The 20670-nt window shown below is 43.2% G+C and overlaps 1 protein-coding gene across 2 annotated transcripts in view; it reads right to left on the reverse strand.

Annotated features, from left to right (window-relative positions):
* Positions 1–1025: 1025 nt before the first annotated feature.
* Positions 1026–20670, reverse strand: part of STXBP6 (syntaxin binding protein 6) — a 106090-nt gene continuing 86445 nt past the window's right edge. For both annotated transcript variants that reach the window (XM_040332836.1, XM_040332837.1), the window contains exons 4-6: positions 11964–12129; positions 7540–7697; positions 1026–1856 (exon numbers count right to left, since the gene is read on the reverse strand). In XM_040332836.1, coding sequence (XP_040188770.1) covers positions 1833–1856; positions 7540–7697; positions 11964–12129 — 348 coding nt within the window. In that variant the 3' untranslated portion in view covers positions 1026–1832. The remainder of the gene's footprint in view (positions 1857–7539; positions 7698–11963; positions 12130–20670) is intronic.

Here is a 20670-nt window from a genome sequence, read left to right on the forward strand (position 1 = left end):
CAGGGTTGTGAGAAGGTAGCCCACGTCCCCATCAACAAAGCACCCCCCCCCATGTTGAGGGCATGTTGCCTGGTATGGTTCAGGAGGGGGGCACTCGCTCAGTCCCCCCCCCCCATTTTCCTGGCCTGCATGCTTGCATAAAAGAGTCCGGTGTGGATTTTGGGGGGAGGACCCCACACCATTTTGTTTTGGAATTTTCTATTGCCGGTGTTATATCGATAAGTGATGCTCTGTAGGTATGGGACGCTCGCAAATTGCACATGCGCTCGAGACATACAATCTCACGATATGCGTCCCATACTCTTTGCGACGTGTTTCTGACGATATTGAATGCGCTCAATAGCGCAGCTACGAGCTGCATTTAAACAAATGACAAAAGCAGCAGCTTTTCTTTAAATGCACATTCACTATTCAAGATTGAGCATTTCATATTGACAGAACGCCTGTCGTAAAGTAAGTGGAACACTTATCAGAAGATTTATATCTCATGCGCCGTTTTACCATATCGACATAACAAGCCATTGTTTTGTTTACATTTCAGCTGTCAGTGGGGAAGCCCGCTGACAGCTGACGAGTCATCGGTTAAGGGCATGGCGGCTGCCGTTCCAGCCTGCTGCTTAACAATCAGTTTTTCTTCACACAGAATTCAAATTGGTCGATAATTTTTCGTCCGATCCAAATCGTTCCAAAAATTTGGCACTAGTTAGAAAATTCATAAATTAAATTTAATGGAAATGAAACAAATTCCGAAACGATACTAAATTCCAAAATGAAATAAGTAACAATAAATGTATCCAAAACAAATTTTTCCATTCTGCATAGGTCTACCCTCTAGTTCAGTTGGAAAGTATTACATTGGTTTCCCTATAAACTATGTACTGTAAAAGACAGATGTTGGCTGGTATGGGCAACTCTCCTGGTGGGATTTACATCATGGCACTGTTCAAAACCACATACATTTATGCAGTATACATCCATACCACAACTACATTTTACTACTGCTCAATAGAAAACCACAGCCAGGGTAAAAGCTTCTGAAGGTGTAAGTAACCATTTTATTGCTTAGAATATCATTATGCAACATGGTTCAAAATGAAACGCATGAACATTTTAAAAATATGCCAGCCCTGTAAAAATGCTGGCACAAGAGCTGGATGGTGATCTCGACTCTAAGGGGGGGGGGGGGGGGGAGAAAGGGTAAAATCTGGCAATACAAGTTTTTAAATAAAAAAAACAGACACACACATAAAGCAATGCAAGCTATTCATAAGTGCTTGTCTGTATAGAACTACTTCATATTGCCGGTGGAAACTCAGGGGTCTGGGCAAGACTTGTCATTAAATAGCTTGAAACAGTTCTTAGAAGAGCACCATTCACCCACTCGCCAGCCAGTTACAGTTCCTTTAGAAGCACAGTGAGGCATCATTCACATTAGTACAGGCTTGTGGCTCGCCAACTCATAGCAGGTAATTACAGTAAACATTGTGTGTCCTGCATCTTTAATCCAATGTCCTCAGCTGTCTTGGAATGCAATCTTTCCTTTGATCACTGATCAATGTCCGTGCGTAGTTGTTGCATCACAGTGGCTGCTGGAAGCTGTACCCTGCATGTCCTAGCCAGAACAAACTCCTCCTGGAGTAATTCTGTACCCTTGCATTGGCACCACTTGTGCCTGAAAAGCACGATGGGAGTGGCAGGAAGAGGTAAACAGGTGTCCCATTCAAAATTAAGAGATTTATATATTTAGTTATAACCTTGTGCTGAGGTTTTGGCATATACAGTTCGGCAGGGGTAAAGGGGTTGTTACACATTTATTTCCACTCAAGAAGGTGTCAGCACTTATGTTTCATGGCAAGCTGTGGAGAGAAATAAAATACTATATCAACCAAGTTGGAGATTTGGAAACATTACTACAAAGAAATAGTTTCAATGAAAATAAAATGCATCAAACACCAAAATCTGCAGAAAACACAAGATAGCATGTTTCTGATGAGATCTGAGGCAATGTGTTTCTAAATATCCAAGTATGTGTCCAGTGTAACAATCTTACAGGAAAACACTAATGAGGAATAAAAAAGGAATACTGACCTATTTACTTGTCTAGATGCACATTTGAGCATGATCAGCTTAATACACATTTTATTAGTGTGTAAGTTTACAGAACAGTGTGTCTCGTTTCAGCTAGACAAAGAAATCTACAGACCCATTTAAAAAATAGAATAATGAAAAATATGGGAGGAGAAGTATGTACAATACAGACCAAAAGTTTGGACACACCTTCTCATTCAAAGAGTTTTCTTTATTTTCATGACTATGAAAATTGTAGATTCACACTGAAGGCATCAAAACTATGAATTAACACATGTGGAATTATACATAACAAAAAAGTGTGAAACAACTGAAAATATATTTCATATTCTAGGTTCTTCAAAGTAGCCTCCTTTTGCAGCAGACACATCTCTAGAACTGGTAAGAGGAGACTGTGTGAATCAGGCCTTCATGGTAGAATATCTGCTAGGAAACCACTGCTAAAGAAAGGCAACAAGCAGAAGAGACTTGTTTGGGCTAAAGAACACAAGGAATGGACATTAGACCAGTGGAAATCTGTGCTTTGGTCTGATGAGTCCAAACTTGAGATCTTTGGTTCCAACCCCCGTGTCTTTGTGCGATGCAGAAAAGGTGAACGGATGGACTCTACATGCCTGGTTCCCACCGTGAAGCATGGAGGAGGAGGTGTGATGGTGTGGGGGTGCTTTGCTGGCGACACTGTTGGGGATTTATTCAAAATTGAAGGCATACTGAACCAGCATGGCTACCACATCATCTTGCAGCGGCATGCTATTCCATCCGGTTTGCGTTTAGTTGGACCATCATTTATTTTTCAACAGGACAATGACCCCAAACACACCTCCAGGCTGTGTAAGGGCTATTTGACCAAGAAGGAGAGTGATGGGGTGCTGCGCCAGGTGACTACCTCTTGAAGCTCATCAAGAGAATGCCAAGAGTGTGCCAAGCAGTAATCAAAGCAAAAGGTGGCTACTTTGAAGAACCTAGAATATGAAATATATTTTCAGTTGTTTCACACTTTTTTGTTATGTATAATTCCACATGTGTTAATTCATAGTTTTGATGCCTTCAGTGTGAATCTACAATTTTCATAGTCATGAAAATAAAGAAAACTCTTTGAATGAGAAGGTGTGTCCAAACTTTTGGTCTGTACTGTATGTGTTCTCATGTCATATAGGAAATTTCCTTCACAATAAAAACTGGAAATTAGGGTTGTCCCAATACCGATACTAGTATCGGTACCGATAGCGAGCATTTGTCCGAGGACTTGTACTCAGGCAAATGCTCCGATGCTTCACCCAATACCTGGGCAGTCAGGGTGATTAGTGCGGTGGGAGAGTTACAAGCACCGATCACCCTGTATAGGTTTCAAAATCCGGCTTTTAGTGAAATCAGCGATGATTGGTGCTTGTAACTCTCCCACACACGGTCACCGCTGACTACCCCCGCATCCTCCAGCCCCCTGACATTCTGATGCTCTCCCCCTCTGTGCCCCCCTTCATGCTGCTTTCCCCCTTTCGTGTCCCCCTCTCTTCTCCCCCTCCGTGTTGCTGTCCCCCTATCAGGATGGAGAGCGGAGGTAGGAGCTGGTAAATCCGGCTCTTACCTTTTCCGAATGTAGAGTCAGTGATCCCCTGACTCTGTCCATTGACATAACTAAAACATTGTAAACCATTCATTTTCAGCACTGTTGAGAAAGGGACTGGGGAATCCTGTGTCCCTTGTCCCTTTCCCTGTCTCAAAGGATTTCACCAAAGCCCCCATCAGGGCTGATTTAAAAAAAAAAAAAAAAAAAAAAAAAGAAGAAGAATTGCAATAAATAAAAGTTATTGTAAAAATAATAAAAAATTAAATAAAAAAAAAAAAACACACCGACACTGTCCATCCCCCTCCCCCCTTAAAAAAAATAAAAATAAAATACTGACACATGTGCCACTGTCACATGAGATTTAAAAAAAAGTATCGGTAATCGGTATCAGAGAGTACTTGAAAAAAAGTATCAGTACTTGTACTCAGTCTTAAAAAAGTGGTATTGGGACAACCCTACTGGAAATGTCTAGTTAGGGGAAGGAAGGTATGAGAATAGGCAGAGATGTCCATTTTTCTGCATGTGTTCTGCAAGGGCTCACAGAAAACAACTTTTCTCTATGTGTCCTGTTCACACCACAACATGCAGATATTTTTCTGTGTAGGAATCTGCAACATGTATGCAGTTTTCTGCACAGAGCACAGCACCTAGAAGATTTATACAGAAGATTGTGAAGTTCCTTTAAGATTTGGATTGCACAAGGACCTTCATCGCTTATTTTTTGCCATTTTCTGTTCACATATGTTTGCACTTTGGGACTATTAGCATTTATTGCACATTATTGTCAGTCGTCGTCATCATCATTTACACAGTATGGTTAACTTACTAAAACCAGAGCGTGCAAAATCTGGTGCCAATCAATCTTTCTTTTTTTTTGTCAAAGCTTCAATAAACAAGCTGAAGTTAGAAGCCGATTGGCTACCATGCACAGCTGCACCAGATTTTGCACTCTCCAGCTTTAGTAAATGAACTGTAGTATATATAAAAAAAAATAAAAAAAAAATAAAATTCTCATCTTTTTAGTTTTTTCGTGAAGTACATTTTACATAGAACTTTACGAGCAGCTTCCATTGATTAGAATAGCTTGCAAAATGCATTAACATACAATGTACTACCAAAGCTTTGCCATCTTTAACCCTTTGTTAGGACAGTGTGCACATCTAATTTACTACCAATAGTGAGATCTGACAGCACAGTACAGACCTGGTTAATTATGGTAAATATAACTCCCCAACCCCTTTTTAAACACACACACACACACACACACACACACACACACACACGGAATGGGAAAGCTAAATAAAAAATTTCAGCAAGTAAACATATAGGCAGCATTTTTTTTAAATCATTTCTTTAAACGTTCTGCTATGTGAATGTGTATAAAGTTGGTGTTGTTACAAAATTAGAAGTACTCCCTTCATTAGATTAATAAGAGACTATAGGGAAAGATTTTGTATGCATTAAAGAGGCTGTATGGTGCAGGACAAGATGGAGACAAAACAAATATAGATGGGTTGACTACCCTTTAAAACATCTTTATAGCTGCACTATGTGTATAAACACTATGGGCCAGATTCTCAAAAACGCGCCTATCTATAGGCGGGCGTAGCGTATCTCAGATACACTACGCCGCCGTAACTTAGTGAGGCAGGTCCCGTATTCTCAAAGAACTTGCGGCCAAAGTTACGGCGGCGTAGTGTAACTGTGCCGGCGTAAGCCCACGTAATTCAAAGTAGGCTAGTGTGGGCGTGTTTTAGGTTAATGTATCGTGACCCGACGTGATTGACGTTTTTAACGAACGGCGCATGCGCCGTCCGTGAACGTATCCCAGTGCGCATGCTCAAAATTACGCCGCAAATAGTCAATGTTTTCTACGTGAACGTAAATTACGTCCAGCCCCATTCACGGACGACTTACGCAAACGACGTAAAACACGACGCTGTTCGTACGTTTCCGACGTCCACACCTAACATGACTTACAACTGCTTTAGGAGGGGTAACTTTACACCAGCGTATGTTTTACGCCGTACGTGCTACGCCGGGCGCACGTACGTTTGTGAATTGGCGTATCTAGCTCATTAGCATATTCAACGCGGAAATCTACGGAAGCGCCACCTAGCGGCCAGCGTAAATATGCAACTAAGATACGACGGCGTAAGAGACTTACGCCACTCGTATCTTAGCCGAATTTATGCGTAACGGATTCCAAGAATCAGCCGCATAGATACGATGGCTCTCATTCGGACTTACGACGGCGTACATGGCGCTACGCCGTCGTAAGTCATTTGAGAATCTGGGCCTATATTGCCAAAAGTATTGGGACACCTGCCTTTACACCAGTGTTTCTCAATTCCAGTCCTCAGGCCCCCCCAACAGGTCAGGTTTTCAGGATTTCCCTCAGATGAAAAGGCTGTGGTGATTACTAAGGCAGTGAAACTGATCAAATCACCTGTGCAAAATAATGGAAATCCTGAAAACCTGACCTGTTGGGGGGGCCTGAGGACTGGAATTGAGAAACACTGCTTTACACGCACATGAACTTTAATGTCATCCTAGTGTTTGTTCGTAGGGTTCAATATTGAGTTGGCCCAACCTTAGCAGCTACTGTATAACAGCTTCAACTCTTCTGGGAAAGTTGTCCACAAGGTTTAGGAGTGTATCTATATGAATGTTTCACCATTCTTGCAGAAGCACATTTGTGAGGTCAGGCACTGATGTGGACGAGAAGACCTGGCTCGCAGTCTCCGCTCCAATTCATCCCAACTGTGTTCTATCGGGTTGAGGTCAGGACTCTATGCAGGCCAGTTAAGCTTCTCCACCCCAAACTCGCTCATCCATGTCTTTATGGACCTTGCTTTGGTCACTGGTGCGCAGTCATGTTGAAACAGGAAGGGGCCGTCCCCAAGGGAGCATGAAATTGTCCACAATGTCTTGGTCTGCTGAAGCCTTAAGTGTTCCCTTCACTGGAACCAATAGGCCAAGCCCAATCTCTAAAAAACAACCCCACACCATAAGGATTTGGACCAGTGCACAAAGCAAGGTCCATAAGACATGGATGAGCAAGTTTGGGGTGGAGGAACTTGACTGCACAAGTTCCTGACCTTAACCCAAAAGAACACCTTTGGGGGGAATTAGAGCGAGACTGCGAGCCAGACCTCCTCATCCAACATCAGTGCCTGACCTCACAAATGCGCTTTTGGAAGAATGGTCAAACATTCCCATAGACACACTTCTAAACCTTGTGGACAGCCTATCCAGAAAAGTTGAAGCTGTTATAGCTGTAAAGGGTGGGCCAAATCAATATTGAACCCTAGGGACTAAGACGCCATTAAAGTTTGTGCTTGTGTGTGTGTGGGTGCATAGCTGCAAGTTAGAATAGCATTTTCTATTCTACAACATTAGCCGAGAGATTAATATCCTCCATTTGAAAGAAAATCTAGCCTTTATATTTTTATTCATAGGTTTGTGATCGCCCTAATTTTAATCAACAAAAATGTTTTAAAAATGTTGTTTCGATATACTATACCATTTTGTGATTATAGTACTACATGGAAAAAAATCACACATGCGCGCGCGCACACACACACTATATTTTTACCCCACTTAACCCCCTCTCCCTATGACATAAATCTCATCATTCTCAGGTCTGTGGCGATATCCCCATGCTCTTATATAGCTGCAGACATTAAACCATTAATACAACTTCCTGTCCGCCACTGTGAATGAATGTACATTAAGAGGAACCGCAAGACGCTTTATCAAGTGTTTCCTGAAATGCTGAGAGCACAAGGGAGCCATCACTGACATATACTATAAAAAATTTGCACAGCTCATTGTCACTGCAGTAGGGTCCAGACTGTGGGGGGGGGACAAGTTATGATCACCTTGTGCGCAGTGTCTGCAAACTGTTGTGCGCTGTTCATCATCTCAGCTGAAGATTCCTCTGCTCGACCCAGTCGTTCCCCACGCTCATTAAGGGCTTGGCTAGCTTTCTGTACAGCACTAGTTACACTGTCTGCAGCAGAATGAAGTATACTGTTTCCTGTAATGCAAATAATATTCTGGATAAATGATACGTTATACAAGGAACATTGGATTTTTACTGCATTATTTACTGTAAATGCAAATAAAGTATAAACTAAATCTCAGAGTGCAGTAGTAACGCATTATTATCAGGTTTCATAAAACAATTCTCAGCCATTAGAGAGATAATGAAGATTGGAACCAAGCGTGCCTTTGTAATAGAAATGTAAATATACCGTTTCACTGCACCTTGTACTTTGTGATATAGAAATAAGTTTAGGGCTGCTAGTATTTAATCTACTGTCTTCAGTAAGGAGTCTTAAAATGTGTATAAAAAGAAATTGGTAATGAGGCTGAAGTGTCTTCCAAATGTATCTTAAAGTCACTTCCGTGTATCCCTTTAGAAATTAATTTGAATCCCTGCTGATACCAGCCAATACTGAGTGGGTGGCATAAATGTTTAAAAGGGTGGCACTTCTTTTAAACACGAGAAAATACTGCAGTCTTCTCCTCCTCCTATGGAACATTTTATACATGTTTCTAAACACATCACTGAAGGCATTTATGGCATAGTAACTTAATAAACTGACAGTTCTGGTGACAGCTGTAATAGGGCCTCTGCCAATGAGCTTTGGGCATTTGTGGATTGCATCATTTTCACACGCTTCTGAGATCATTCAGAATTCACTGACCGGCTCATTTGACCTGCTTCAAGCAGGTTTTTCATTCCTAGTGACTAGTATGGGAATGCAAAACTTGTTTTACGTGAACAAAAGGCTATTGTCTCTGGCCCTTATGGAAAGGATACATTTGAAGGGAACCTCTATGATCATCACATCAGAAGAAAGAGAAATGTAATGGCTCAAATCTATAAACTTGGTTGATGTGACTGGTTACTCTAAGGCAGGGGTCTCAAACTCAAATTACCTGAGGGCCACAAGACAAGTTTTCATATGCCATGGGGGGCCGCATGCAAACTTTCAAACTTCAAAAACAACAGTACTGGTGTCAGCGAACACATTATTAACCCCCAGCACTGGTGTCAGCGAACACATTATTAACCCCCAGCACTGGTGTCAGCGAGCGCATTATTACCACCAGCACTGGTGTAAGGCAGGGTTTGACAAATTTGCTTGGAATCTAGGAGCCAGCTAAAAAAGTTAGGAGCCAGAAAACGCACCCCGTCCCGACGAGCTTGCGCGCAGAAGGGAACACATACGTGAGCAGCGCCCGCATATGTAAACGGTGTTCAAACCACACATGTGAGGTATCGCCGCGATTGGTAGAGTGAGAGCAATAATTCTAGCTCCTCTGTAACTTAAAACATGCAACCTGTAGATTTTTTTAAACGTCGCCTATGAAGATTTTAAAGGGTAAAAAAGTTTGTCGGCATTCCACAAGCGGACACAATTTTGAAGCGTGACATGTTGGGTATGAATTTACTCGGCGTAACATTATCTTTCATAATATTAAAAAAAATGGGGATAACTTTACTGTTGTCTTTTTTAATTAAAAAAAGTGTAATTTTTTCCCAAAAAAGTGTGCTTGTAAGACCGCTGCGCAAATACGGCGTAACAGAAAGTATTGCAACGATCGCTATTTTATTCTCTAGGGTGTTAGGATAAAAAATATATATAATGTTTGGGGGTTCTAATTAGAGGGAAGAATATGGCAGTGAAAATAGTGTAAAATGACATTAGAATTGCTGTTTAACTTGTAATGCTTAACTTGTAATACCAACGGCCACCACCAGATGGCGCCAGCTCACATCTGGTGGTAATAACTTGTAATACCAACGGCTCGCCACCAGATGGCGCCAGCTCAAAAAAAAAATATATATATATTTTTTTTTTTTTGCTCCCCTCACTTCCACCCTGCCTGCGGGCCATTTATAACTGGCCCGCGGGCCATTTGGTACTTTGAGACCACTGCTCTAAGGGCTCATGCACTGTGCACGTGGCCTTAAGGTGGCCAGAGCCTCCATATAAATGTTCATGGGACCTACATACAGTCACCTATAAACAGCAATCTGTATATCTAACAACTATCTGTGTTTGGAGCATACCTCTGTGTGCATGATTTATGAAACCCTGGTACATAACACTGCATCTTCTAATTGAGCAGCAGTTGTGGGGTCTGGGGAAGTTTTTTTGATTTTCAGGGGTTAAGCCAATTACATGATTTGGGAACTTTGGTTTGTGGTGGTTATCCTGGTCTCAGCATTAAACAACCCCCCAACCTTAAATTTATCAAATTGCAATCAGATTTGTTACCCTATTCCAAAAACAATTGCGTACTGTCCATGATACTTTATGTGCACTAAACAATTTTTCAGGACAACCTTTCGTGGTGAACCCCCTTCTTCAAAATCCAAACAGTACTATCACAGAAGTTTTTGGCAGAATGTTACATCTTTGTCTATTAGTACTGCTTGGACCTTGAAGAAGGGGTTACACCCCAAAAGATTGTCCTGAAAAATTGTATGGGAGTGCACATTAAAAAAGTATGATGGACAGTACTCAATTGTTTCCGTTGCAAGTGCACTATTGTGGCTGAAATCACCTCGGGCAAGATAGAAGTTACCCCATTCCAGAAGCAAGTTGAAAGACATAGGGTATCCCTAGCAGCAGGAATTAGGATGAACACCTTTAAAAATTGACAGAACATCAGTAAACAGGAGAGGGAGGCTTTTGATATATTTTAAAAGATCCACGTCATAACTATAAAAAATATGGATAAGGGTTGGGCTGTAGTAGTCTTAAGCCAAGTGGCGGCTGGGGGGGGGGGGGGGGGGGGGCAAACATTCACCCCCCCAACCCCCAAAGGGGCACCTCACCATCTAGGTTGCAAGCAGGACCTAGATGGTGGATCCGGGAGGAGGATCAGTGTTATATCGAATATTCGTTCGCTATTGTAACACACCTGGATGGGTTCGGAGCGCATTCTCTGTGCCCCCGAGTCCACCCTATTTTAAAGCCTATTAGAGCCTCTGGCTAATCAGGTACTTCAAAAAAACACCCCCACCCCCCACATTGTAATCCATGCATCCGGCGACCTAAAATGGGCTGGGCGCTTGGATGGGGGGCATCACCCATGCGCCTTCAAAGGATGTGCTGCGCCTGCTTAAATCCCTGTGACAAGTATAGGGATCAGAAGATCGCGGGTGCCATGCAGGACTCCTATAGACTGTCAGTGTAAGCTGTCTGCTTATACATCGTACGGGTAAGCAGTTTCACAAAGACAAGAAGACTTAATGAACACTCAACAGCGCCCTGATAATTCAATGAAAGCTACAAGCCGACAGACGCAAAAGGATGTCGTACTTGTAGTTCATTGATTCACATGGATCTGTGAATCAATGACACCGCTTTGTTTGCGGTACAATAAATGTTTTATGAAATGGTGACATCATTGTCAACTTACTGCTGTAAGTGGTGAAATGAACATTCCTTTTTTCCCCCATGGAAAATAACTCAGTCAGGGTCAGAAAATAATGTAACAAAATATTGTCCTAAAAACAGAAAATGTCTCAACCCGCACCATGCTCGAACTTGGTTTCATAACCTATACCACCCTATTTTGAGTGATGTATAAAATGCCTCCTCCGACATGGCATATGTGAGCAGAAGTGCTGTTTTTAGCACCATCCACAACATCTTTAGGGGAAGAGGGTGAGTCTAAGCAGTGATAGGACTCCATTGGATTATTAAATTAGCACACATTTATTTGGGTTTAGGTGTCAGACTCCTACAGTAGCACCTGACCATAAGTTTTTACAAAAAAACTATCGGCATCCAGTTTCAATAAAAGTTCAGGTTGGAAAACTTAGCAGTTTAATATAAAGCCTGATTATGGCTAGTCAAGCTTATCTGATACTACAGCAGATAAATGCTGACTAAGGTGTCATTTCATTTCTTCAGTCAGCTAATGGTCATGAAACTTACACCAGCAATAACGCTGTCAGACCATTTGTGATTGAAATCGGGAAAGCAATGAGCCCTGTTTACACCAGCACCAGTCCAGCAACCAGAACATATACAGACATAATATCACACAATAAGTTTAAGGTGCTTTAAATCAGAGAAAATGGTTATTGACAATACTTAAATGCAAAATTGGAAAAGTTTGGTGACTGGTTGTAATGTGAAAAGGCATTTTTATCCTATAGAATAGAATTTATAATGGTCTGCTCCACTGGTGGGTTAAATTACCCAGTGCCTCCTATACTGTATAGCTCTCAGACTCCACCAATTGGTAATGCATCTTCGTGGTCTGATGAACTCACCTGAGAACAGCCTGGACTGGCAGTTGATGAACTCAGGCTTTTGGTCGGAGAGGTATCTCTGGCATGTGTGATACAGGATTTGGAAGAAAGTAAATTTCTCAGAACCTGAACCCGCCACCCATTGATCAAAGCCATTATCAAATTGAAGGTCAAATTCTGGAGATTCCTGTAAACAAAAGAAAGATAAAATTGTAATTTATTTCAATACATGACCTACATGTCATGTAAACATCTACTGCTTTCAAAAGGGGGGCACCCATGTGTTCGTTTCCCTTCTGTTTAGCTACAAGGCTGTACACCTTTTAGAATACACTGATCAGCAGCTGTTGATGATTGGCTGCAGTTGCTGCCGATATTAAATTCCAAAATGTCCCCTTGACAAACACAGATTAAACAATCAACTTATTTTGAGAGGAAAAGCCCCCACACTGATTGAAACGTGATTAATATATGGCCAGCTTTACACTGAAACCTGCATGCCGTGCACAAATTAACACAGAAAAGAGATGCTAGTTACAGGTATACACAGTGGGCCGGATTCAGAAAGAGATACGACGGCATATCTCCTGATACGCCGTCGTATCTCTGAGTTCCGACGGTCGTATCTATGCGCCCGATTCATAGAATCAGGTTACGCATAGCTATCCCTAAGATCCGACAGGTGTAAGTGACTTACACCGTCGGATCTTAGGCTGAAATCTCACGCTGGCCGCTAGGTGGCGCTTCCGTTTGTTTACGCGAGAAATATGCAAATGAGGAGTTACGCCGATTCAGAAACGACCGACAGCCGGCGCTTTTTTTTTTTTTACGTCGTTTACGTTCGGCTTTTTCCAGCGTATAGTTACCCCATGCTATATGAGGGGTAGCTAACGTTAAGTATGGCCGTCGTTCCCGCGCCGAGTTTTGAAATTTTACGTCGTTTGCGAATACGGCTGGACGTAATTTACGTTCACGTCGAAAGCAATGACGTCCTTGCAACGTCATTTAGAGCAATGCACACTGGGAGATTTTACGGACGGGGCATGCGCCGTTCAAGTAAAACGTAAAATACGTGGGGTCAAGGGAAATTTGAATAAAACACGCCCCCTACATCCCCATTTGAATTACGCGGCCTTACGCCGCAACACATACGCTACGCCGCTCTAACTAAGGTCGCAAGTTCTTTGTGAATAAAGAACTCGCGCCCAAAGTTGGAGCGGCGTAACGTACGTTACGTTTTACTTGAGCGGAGATACGTTACGTGGGCCGGACAGATACGCCAATGTATCTGAATCCGGCCCAGTATCCCCAGCAAGCTTTCAGTAAAATCACTAGTGCATTTTGCATTAATCAGAAGGAACACCTGGGTAGCTTACTTATACATAGAAGGTTGGAGGAACAATCATTCATTTTATAGTAGAAAAACTTTGACACATCTCTCACCAGTGTGTGTGTGTGTGTGTGTGTGTGTGTGTGTGTGTGTGTGTTAAAAATCCCAGTCAACATAGCAATTCACACAGCGTATTCTAATTGGTATTTTACTTTCTAAAGCACACTTTCCCAGCCAAATACCCAACACAGGAACAATTGTTAAAACATCATTCTGTCACACCAAATAAGCATTAGCATGAAAGCGCAAATAACAGTTTAAACCAAAGGTTATAATAAATATTATTAAAAGGAAGTGACAACAATGCACTCAAACAACCATTCTGTAATCTGGGATACAACTACATAAAAGTTCCAAAGAACAGGATCCAAATGTTCCTAATGCACAGCTTGCAGTTGTTCTTAAAGCCAACAAGTAGCATGAGGAACAGCACTGGCACAAAATGTATATTCTTTATCTGATTATTAACACACCTGCTAAAGACTAAAGCCAACTGAACAGCCTTGAAGGAAATCACTAAGCCTGATGTCTCATATTAAAGGTAACTGAGGGGTGCCATTTTGACCGGAGAATACTCTTTTGTGGGACCTTAGGGAAGCAACTTTCTCTTGAGATTATGTTATACAAGATTAGATCCAGGTACTCTCAACTGTGTGAGGACTGGATGGTAGATTCTGGAAAGTTGATTATACAGCCAAAAGTTTGAAGGAAATGAATCGTCCTCTGGACCTTAGCAGAAATGGTTGCAGCTGAGGAGTCCTTCAGCAAGAAGTCATCCAGGAAACCTGTGCCATGAATGCCACGAGCCAGGAGGTGGGACAAGCACCATTGTGAACACTCGGTGTGCAGAGAGCCCAAATGTTAGTGCTACAAATTGGAAGTGTTGATCTCCCACAGAAAAGCATAAAAATCATTGAAGTGAGGGAAAGATAGGGATCCTGTATGTTTACCGATGTCTGAAATTTCCCTTGTCTAAAAGAAGCAATGACAGATCTTGTTGTTTTCATCTGTAATTTTGGTACACAAAGAAATCTGTCAAGATATTTTAAGTATAATATTTGGTTTTGGAACATTGAATAGGTTTCAATAGAAACCTTTAGGCCGGATTCACACCTATGCGAATTGAGTGAGGCTTAAACCGCATCCAATTCGCAAAACATTTCTAAATACATACATTTCAATGAGGCTGGTTCACATATGTGCGATGCATTCGCACTGCGCATTGCCGAAAAAACGTGTGCGTTTTCTAGGCATTGCGATGCGGCTCAGGTGCGAATTCAGGCCCATTATCTTCTATGGGCATGCATCTGATTCGCAGATGTGTTTATTTCTCTTCAGGATTTCTCTCATTCTACTCAATACCCTTCCCCCCTCCCCCTCCCAGGTCTCCAAATTCGCAGCTAAAACGAAGATGATCTGCTGAACAGCTCTCTTACCTTTTTGCAGAGAGAACAGAGCTGGAATTCGGACCGCACAAGTGTGAATCCAGCCTTAAACCATTCTCCTGAAGGAAATAGTACAACCATTCCCTGTGTCTAAATATGATGCAAGACAGTCATTAAATTGGCTTTCATTTGGTCTGAAGCTAGTAGATGTGAAGGTAAAAAGTGAGGAGGGGGCAGAGATAAAAACTCTACTTTTTACCCTTTTGAGATGACAGATTGGTCCCATAGTGGGACGTCCCAGAGCAATGCTCAATATGAGGGGAGGGAGACACAGATCAAGCAGACCGCCATCGTACGAGAGGCCCTATACCGCTGCCTGCAGCACACTATGCCCGAAGGTGGCATCCTCATGTCCTCTTAAATCTATTTGGTAAATGTATGGACTGAAGACCAAGTTGCAGCCTTACAGATATGAGCCATCGAAGCCTGGTGATGCACTGCCCAGAAGGCACTTATGGCCCTGGTCGAGTGCGCCTCGACAGGAAAAGGAGGAATTGTATTCCTTAAACCATAAGTTTGAACAATCATTTGTCGAATCCATTTAGAAATGGTCGATTTCAATGCTGCCCGGCCCTTTTTGGGACCATCTGGCAGAATAAACAAAACATCTGTTTTACATATCTGAGCAGTTGCTTGCAGATAAATCTTCATTGCTCTCACCACATCTAGAGAGAGTGTAATAATTTTTCCCCCGCTGACTGTGGTTCAGGAAAAAGGGAAGGCAAAACAATATCTTCATTTAAATGGAATGACGAAACCACCTTAGGAAGAAAAGTAGGGTGGGGCCGTAATACAATTTTGTCTCTGTGACAAACTAAATAAGGCTCTTTACAGGAAAAGAGCTGCTAGTTCAGATACTCTCCTAGCAGAGGAGATAACCAAAAAAGCCAACCTCCAACTCAAGAGAATCAGTGGAATATGATGGATAGGTTCCAAGGGCTGCTTCTGCAGGCCTGACAAAACTAGATTCAAATCCCAGGGGCACAAGGGAGGTTTGACTGGCGGATTTACCCGCAACACCCCCTGAATGAATGCCCTGGCTAGGGAATGAGATGCCAATGGTCTCTGAAAGAAGATCGATAGAGCCGAGATTTGACCCTTAATAGTATCGAGGGCCAATTTCATATCTACCCCCAATTAACAGAAGGACAGAATGCTACCAATGACATATTTTTGAGGGTTCCACCCTCTAGCTTCACACCAGGAAACATATGCCTTCCAGATTCTATAATAAATGAGCCTGGAGGCCGGCTTCCTAGCATTAATGAGAGTAGAAAGAACTGGACCCGAGAGCCCACGTTTCTTCAGTATATAGGTTTCAACAGCCAAACCGTCAAAATTGGCTTTTGTAAGGATAGAACAATGGACCTTGTGATAGCAGGTCTTAACGAAGTGGGAGAATCCAAGGTTTCCCCACCACTGCCATCCTTATAATCTTGGTGTACCAGGACATTCTGGGCTAATTCGGGCCACCATGAACACTAGTATTCCTTATTCTCTGATCTTGCAAAGAAGTCTCTGAAGGAGTGGAACTGGAGGGAAAGCATAAGTCAGGGAAAACTGATCCCAGGGAATCTTTAGTGCATCTGTTCCGTAGGATAGAGGATCTTTTGTCCTCGATACGAAATTGTCTAACTTCCTGTTGAACCTGGAAGCGAACAAGTCTACGTTCGGGGTCCCCCATTTCTGGCATATATCCTGAAAAATGTCGGGGTGGAGAGACCATTCCCCCGGCGACAATTGCTGGCAGCTCAAGTAATCCGCTTGCCAATTTTCCACTCCTGGAATGAAGATCGCAGAACTATACAAGGAATATGAGCTTCTGCCCATGCTAAAATCTTGTTCACCTCGCTCTGAGCATTCCGACCGAGTGCAATGGGCCTGGCGTATCTTATGGAGTAAATTCGACGTGATACTGAGCATGCGCGCGAATGCGCCGTTCGTTAGGCACGTCATTTACGTGGGGTCACGATTGATTTACATACAACACGCCCACCTCTTCCACATTTGAATTACGCAGGCTTACGCCGGCCCATTTACGCTAAGCCGCAACTTACGGAGCAAGTGCTTTGTGAATACTGCACTTGCCCGTCCAAGTTGCGGAGGCGTAGCGTAAATAGGATACACTACGCCCGCACAAAGTTACGCGCTCGTACGTGAATCTGGCCCTAGGTATTTTACTGTACTGAGTACACTGTGATTTAACTGTGCCACTGACTGTTCTACAAAGAGTAGATCGTCCAGATAGGCCATCACTGTTATGCCCTGCGTCCTTAGCTTTGCTAGAAGCGGGGCCAGGACCTTTGTAAACACGCAAGGTGTCGTAGCCAAGCCAAAAGGTAGAGCCACAAACTGATAGTGGCGGTGTTCCACAGCGAACCTTGGGAACTTTTGGTGAGCGGGATGAATAGGCACATGTAAATATGCATCTTTGATGTCTATTGACGCCAATAATTCTCCGTCTTGTAGGGTGGAAACCACTGATCGAATAGTTTCCATTCGGAAATGACGAATGTTTATAAACTGATTTAGAGCTTTTAGATCCAGAATAGGTCTGACGTCTCCGTTTGGTTATGGAACTACAAAGAGATTTGAATAAATCCCCAAGCCTTGTTCCTTTAGGGGAACTTCTTTGATTGCACCTTGGGACAGCAAGTGATCCACTGCTTGGAAAAAGGGTTTTCTTTTTAATGGATCTTTGGAGACATTTGAGCTTAGGAACCGATAAGGTGGGATCTCCCAGAATTCTATTTTGTATTCCAAGGATACCGTGGAAATCACCCATTTGTCCTGGATCTCTGTCTGCCAAGCTGCTGAAAACTGCTGAAGCCGTCCCCCCACTCGGCCAAGCGGCGGCGCCCCTTCATAAGGAAGCTTTAGGGTTCCGTTTACCGGATTTTTGTACCCATGGCTTCTTGTGACCCTGTGTCTGGGTCTTTGTTTTGTGTTTGATTGAGAATGCCATCGCCACTGCCTGGAGGCAGAGGTCCCTGGGACCGGAGAAAGGGCCCGTTTAAAACATGGGTGTTTATTTATTTTGTTATCTGGTAATAGTGTAGGTCTTACCACTTGACATCTTCTGGATGTATTTATCCAGATCATCCCCAAAAAGTCGTTCCCCATGAAAGGGAAAACCAGCCAAAAGCTTTTTACATGGAGCTTCTGCTGACCAATGCTTCAAACAAAGGATTCTGCGCATGTGCACCAGTTGGAGCGTGAGGAAGGATGCCTGTTGGATAGAATTTCTCATGGCATCGACGTTAAAACATAAGGCCTTAGGCAGGTTCTTCCAAAGCTTGAGCTGATCTGGAGGAAGATCCTTAAGCCCTTGTTTCATTTGTTCCTTTAGGACCTGACACATACCCACAGCTGCCACAGCAGGTTGGGTCACAGCACACGCCATCACAAAGGAAGATTTAAGTAAAGATTCTAACTTCTTTTCAGAAAAATCTTTAAACACCTTAGCATTGTCTACTGGACAGGTTAGGTTTTGTTTACACAAGAAATGGCTGCATCTACCGCTGGAAGCTTCCATTTTTTCCTAGGAGGAGAGAAATGCTTATCTGAATGTTGCTAGTCGGTGTAAATAAGATACTCCAATAAAGGATGAACCAGAAAGAAGCATGCAGTTTTTGGGGATTTTAATGAACCCAGAGAGGAGACAGGTATTTAGTTAACCCTGTAGAGGGCAACTTAAACGTGGAACGTACTGCTTCAGCATAACATTGCACCTGCAATTTTAAAACCTGTGAAGCAGAAAAAAGTTCCTCTAATCCACCTGATCCATGAGACTGCTCATCATCCTTATCCTCTAAAGGCGCCACATCATCCTCATCAGAGGGATCTAAAAACAGATGGGGGGGACCTGCTTCGCTTTTCATTATTTTTTACGGATTTAGCGAATAATGTAGCGATCCTACTTTCCAAGTTGTCTAGAGCTGCTGCCAAAGTGTCTTCAGAGACATATTCAGGAGCTGGCATCACAGGAGAAGCTGCTATTCCTGACAAAGGTAATGGCTCATCCTGTATGGGTGCCTCTGGTTCCTCAGGAGAGGATACTACCCGGCTAGAACGGTTAGAGACCCCTATTTTAGGCGGGGGCTTCATTTTTTCTTTTAGTCCCAGAAGTCTCTCTCTTGGTAGACATGTTCCTAAGCAAAAGCAGCGGTACCAACAGTGCATACACTACTGTGCTAGTTTAGCAATCTATATAAAGTAAGCAACTATCACACAGTCTGATGCTGAGTAGGTGCCTTTAAACTGCCTGTAGTAATCCAACCACCTAGAGAACTCACATGCCCCCAAGCTGCTGTGTCTCTTCCTGTGGAGTCCGTCAGGCGTCTGAGGCTGATTTCAACGTTTTCCGCCTCACACATTCGCAGTAGAGTGGAGAGCACCCTGTCGTGCCCGCTGGTGACACCATGCTACCTTTCTGCTCCTGCCATAGGTCATGGAGTGAAAAGCGCGCCTATGGGAAATGGCGGCGTGGGGGAAGAGAGGCAACATGACCTCCTCAAGCAAGACATCCACCGCACCTCCGAGACAGGCGCAGTCCTGGGAACAGACCCACATCTCTGCTTTGCAGAGCCTTGCAGCGGAGGAAGTGCTAAACACACGGAGCTTTCGTTCTGACATGGCGAGTAGAACTCTTTACTCCTTCTAGTGGCGGTTTTCAGGCAAGACAGTCATACTCAAAAAAGGGGAAAATTCTTAAGTGTTAAAAACGTAGAGACTTTTTCCCACTTACCTTATCCACGCTGCAGGATGCGTAGCGTTGTGCCAACCTTCAGGGGTATGGGTTCCTACTTAAAAGGAGACCTCTTCCCTGGGCCTTGTAAAAGACTCTGCCAGTATACTTTTGCACATTTGTTAAATTTGCGAAAGTGCTGAATCCCAGAGCCCAGTCCTCCAAAGAGAGACATTACAGGCACCGCCTCGGTCTTCTGCAAGGCTTGGGACCCATCCATTTGGCGTAATTAATAAGCACTTTAGATGGACCCGATAGCGTAGCTCCTTAACCCCCGGAGGGATCCTTCAACGGAGATCCTTCATAGCACATCTTTCTCGTGCCCTTCACCATAGACACTGGCGATAAAACAAAGATGCTTCCCTTATGGGAGGGGTTATATAGAGGGGAGCCTGTCTTCATTGGTTGTGACCGTGTCCAATCACCTTTGGTGAACTATACAAACCACTATGTAATGACTAAGACTCTGTGTCCCGTGGTGTACGATAAAGAAATCACGGTTTTCCCTCTCTCCTCCTATATTGAGGAGCAATCAAAGAATTTGCTCTGGTGGGAAGGTGTATAATAAACCAGAACAGAGTCCATGGGAGTACCAGAACATTGGCTGCCAGTGCTAGAGGATCCTTTGGTCTGGCAAAAAAGGAGCAGCTCGAAGGCCAGGATGGAGGCCTAGAGGACCTCTAGGGTCCCCCACTTCCAACATAGGAGACTGATGCTGGGATGGAAGAACCAATCCCCTTGGTCAAGGTGATGATGTCTAAGGAAATACACCTTCCAAATTTCCTCTCCCAAAGATGTCAACAGTGGGGAGTGCTTTTCTGTCCAGGTGATGATAGATATATTTCCTTTAAGAGTCAATTTTATTGCTCTAAGCTCCAAGATGTTGATGAAGAGCTTTGCTTCCCTGGGTGACCAAGCTTCCTAAGCTACAAGAGATTGAAACCCTCCTCCTCAGCCTGTGAGGCTGTTTTTTTTTATCTTCAATAAAAGGTGGGGGAAAGGACTTTGCCATTTCCAATGCTGGACTGATAATCCACCAGTCTTGTTTGACTGGAGTGAAGCAGACGTGGAGAGTGTTTGTTCCAGGCCAACAGAATGCTGTGTTGGAGGAGCCTTGCGTAGAACTGAGTTAAGGGAACAGCTTTG

This window comes from Rana temporaria, chromosome 13 (assembly GCF_905171775.1).
Source record: "Rana temporaria chromosome 13, aRanTem1.1, whole genome shotgun sequence".
In the NCBI taxonomy this organism is placed as follows: domain Eukaryota; kingdom Metazoa; phylum Chordata; class Amphibia; order Anura; family Ranidae; genus Rana; species Rana temporaria.